Genomic DNA, 3994 nt, shown 5'->3' with positions numbered 1-3994 from the left:
TATGGGAAACAGATATATCAGGGAAGTCGAAACTGGCACAACCGGTAAAGGTGGAATTAAAGGAAGGAGACAAACCTGTTCGAATCAAACAATATCCACTTAAGATAGAAGCTAGGCAGGGGACAGTGAAAATTATTGACAAATTTCTCAAACATCAGATTCTGGAAGAATGTAAATCGGAATACAATACTCCAATTTTTCCAGTAAGGAAGCCGAATGGTGAGTATAGATTGGTACAAGATCTTAGAGCAATAAATGAAATAACAAAGGACATTCACCCGGTAGTGGCTAATCCTTACACATTGTTAACATCTGTGAGAGAGATATATAAATGGTTTACTGTGATAGATTTAAAGGATGCCTTCTTTTGCATACCTCTTGATAAAGATAGTAGAAAATTATTTGCCTTCAAATGGGAAAACATATTGAAGTTTTTGTACCACATATGGTAACAACTGTTTTAGAACAAAAGGGGGGCCACTGGTTATCACCCAGCCGAATGATGAAATATCAGACAATACTAACTGAACAAGATGACGTAACCTTGAAAACAACTAACCTGTTAAATCCAGCAGTATTTCTAGGAACTGTTCCAGAAGAAGGACCGTTGGAACACAATTGTGTGGAAATAATTGAACATACCCATGCCAGCTGCGAGGATTTGAAGGATGTACCCCTTGAAAGGTATGACTGGGAACTTTTTACTGATGGTAGTAGTTTTGCGGAGAATGGAACACGATATGCAGGGTATGCAGTAACAACCCTGAAGACAGTGATCGAAGCAAAACCTTTACCACCTGAAACATCAGCACAGCGAGCAGAACTGATAGCCCTAACTCGAGCACTGGAACTGAGTAAAGGAAAGATGGTAAACATTTGGACAGATTCAAAGTATGCTTTTGGATTAGTCCATGTTCATGGAGCATTATGGAAAGAAAGAGGGCTGTTGTCCTCACAAGGAGCCAATATAAGATATCAAGAGGAGGTGTTAAATTTGATAAATGCGGTACAAAAAACAAAACAAGTGGCTTTTATGCACTGTAAAGCTCATCAAGGAGGAACCTTGAAAATATCAGAAGGGAATCGGCTGGCAGATCGAGCAGCTCGACAAATTGCTCGGGAGGTGTGGAATGTAATGGCTTTGGTACCACTCAAGGTAGGCCCCACTTGTCTTAATCTTCCCTAGGAACCAAGATATTCACCAGAGGATGAGAAATTAGCACATCTCCTAAAGGCCCGAAAGAACTCTGATGGACGGTATGTAACCGCTACGGGCCAGGTAGTAATAACCCCCTTGGTGATGCGAAAAATACTTCAGACAAGACATAATGAGTGTCACTGGGGTGCAGAGGCAATGGTAACATTTTAAAACGTAGCATTGTCTCTACACATATGTTAACAATGGCAAAATCAGTAATGTCAAAGTGTGAGATTTGTCTGAAAAATAATCCAGTAGAAAGAAAACATGCTGAGATGGGAAGAGTTAGAGTAGGAATAGAACCAGGAGATTACTGGCAAGTTGATTTTGTAGAGTTACCTAGGACTAGGGGATGTAGGTATTTGTTAGTAGGGTTTGACACCTTTTTCAGATGGCCAGAAGCCCTTCCCTGTCGCAACAATCAAGCTAAAGAGACAGTAAAATGGTTACTGCAGGAAATCATTCCGAGGTTTGGGGTACCATTAGGAATATCCTCGGATAGGGGGCCGCACTTTGTTTCATCTGTGGTTAAAGACGTAAGTCGGCTATTAGGAATTTCTTGGAATTTACATACTGCATGGAGACCCCAATCTAGTGGACAGGTAGAAAGGATGAACCAAACTCTAAAGGGACAGATCAGTAAAATCTGCCAGGAAGCCAAAATACAATGGCCACAAGCTTTCCCTATAGCTTTACTGAGAATAAGGATAAAGCCAAGGAGTGGAATGTCAGTAAGCCCATATGAGATTACGTATGGAAAGCCTTATGAATCCCCAGAACCAAATCCTAATATGCATATAACAGGGAGCCAGGATGTTTATAATTATATATTGTCTCTTGGTAAAACTTTAGCTCAACTTCAAAGTGTTCTGGTGTGGAACCGACCGTTGGCACTGGAAAATCCTGTCCACGACATTCAGCCAGGTGACCAACTGTACATTAAAAACTGGAATGAAGAACCCCTGAGAGAACGGTGGGCCGGACCTTATCAAGTATTATTGACTACTTTTAAAGGTAGAAGGGGTGGATGCTTGGATTCATTATACTCGGGTGAAAAAGGTTCCCAAATTTTGGTCAGTGCGAGCAATCGGAGATACAAAACTACAGATGAGGTGCGTATAACCATACAATGTTGGGGTTCTTAACAACAGTAACGATAACAGTAATTGTTTTGTGTAAATACCTTGTAATTGAGTTCCTAGAAATACCAGGAAAATATAAGAAAGAGGAAATATTCAGAGGAGAAAATGTTACTTTGGAATGTGGAATGCACAATGATAAACCAATAACAATTAGCTCTCTACAGGTGGTCTGGGGAAAAATAAATGACTCCGGACAGAGCCAGGAAATATACGTAGACACAACCAGGGACAATACAGGACTGAAGGCTGGATGGAAGGGGAAGGCGTACGTAAGTATAACCATAGAATTGGGCTAACAACTGAGAGGAGCTACCACCTTAACCCTGTTTAGTGTTACTAAAGTCAACGAAGGAAACTACCGGTGCATGGTAACACATGAAAATAGCACAGATTACGGGATAAGAGAAATATTGGTATATCCGAAATTGGATAAAGGAATATTGGTAGCCCACTGAAAAGGATCTAGAAGAAAAAGAGAGGGCCAGGTACCATGGACACAAGTGGTACAGATCCCACACAGGCAACCATCAGAGAATTTACTGGTAGGATTGATTAAAGATTTTGCCATAATGAAAGGAACTGATAGAATTACTGCTTGTTTGCCCATTCCAAAAGCAACAGGGGACCCGCTTGAGTGGGGTATAACCACCTCCCACTGCCCCAAGTAAAAGGAAATGAAACAATTCAATGTAAAGAAGTGAAAGTCTTAGAGAGGATAAATGTTACACAATACTATAGGAAACTGAGCCCCCCAACATCGAGGTCTGAATGTGAAAAGAAGAACTATCATTTCATAACAATAGGCAGATTTAAGAATGTGGGACAGTGTTATTACGACGAACTACGTGTAGTAGAAGGAGTTAGAGAAAAGATTGTTTGGGAATGTCAAGAGAAAAATGAGCCAAAAGGAATGAAAGGGTGGGATAGTGATTGGACAGTAAGTTTATTGCAGAAATTCCAGTATGGAGGGAATACATCATGGTGTATTAAATGGCAGGGAAAGCAGAATGGAACTGATCAGTTTTATACAGTAAGCCGGGTTGATAGTAGTGGTAGACAAGAGTCAACAAAGGTAGCTTGGTGGACTTGTGAGAAGAAATATACTTGCGACAGTAATAATGAAGATGTTGAGCACTTACTTCCGGTATTGATAGCTCTTAGGGCAGGATGTGCTTGCCGAGGAATTAAGTACAATTCGGAAAGAAATAGCCAGGCTAGTCAAGTCGCAGTGGATTGTAGCTATAGTACCATAAAAAGTCCAGGACAATTTGTATGGGCAGCCAGTAATGGAACTTGGACTACACACCCACCGATAGATGGGGAAGTAAAAGAAATAACTCTAGGACTCCCTCCCCACACTGCGTCCAATATGGAAAAAATCTCCTTTTAAGGGAAAGTTGGAAACCCTACAAATTAGTAGGGCAAAAAGAAGTTTAGAAGAAGGGGCAGATGAAGATATATGGCATGAACCCTCGGATGGAGTAAAATTCAATTGGGCATTAGAATCTCTATTTGCAAAGGTAGCTACTTATTGAAATAGGGAAATGATTTATAAACTTACAGGACAAGTGAGTAGGTGCACGAGAGCCACGAAAGAAGGATTTAGAGACCTTAATATCCAACTACAATCTACAACTAAAATGGTGCTACAAAA

General features: G+C 40.6%; 1 protein-coding gene across 1 annotated transcript; it reads left to right on the top strand.

The window, feature by feature from the left end:
• Nucleotides 1-533: 533 nt before the first annotated feature.
• LOC308200492 (ribonuclease H-like) lies at nucleotides 534-1186 on the top strand (the record flags this gene model as incomplete). The annotated part of the gene is made up of 2 exons (XM_080606356.1): nucleotides 534-538; nucleotides 652-1186. 2 exons carry the CDS (start codon nucleotides 534-536, stop codon nucleotides 1184-1186), a joined length of 540 nt encoding a protein of 179 aa, XP_080462482.1.
• Between the last annotated feature and the right edge of the window lie 2808 nt (nucleotides 1187-3994).

Source organism: Anser brachyrhynchus (genome assembly GCF_964034855.1).
Source record: "Anser brachyrhynchus genome assembly, chromosome: 10".
Taxonomy (NCBI): domain Eukaryota; kingdom Metazoa; phylum Chordata; class Aves; order Anseriformes; family Anatidae; genus Anser; species Anser brachyrhynchus.
This window is presented reverse-complemented; position numbering and strand designations above follow the sequence as displayed.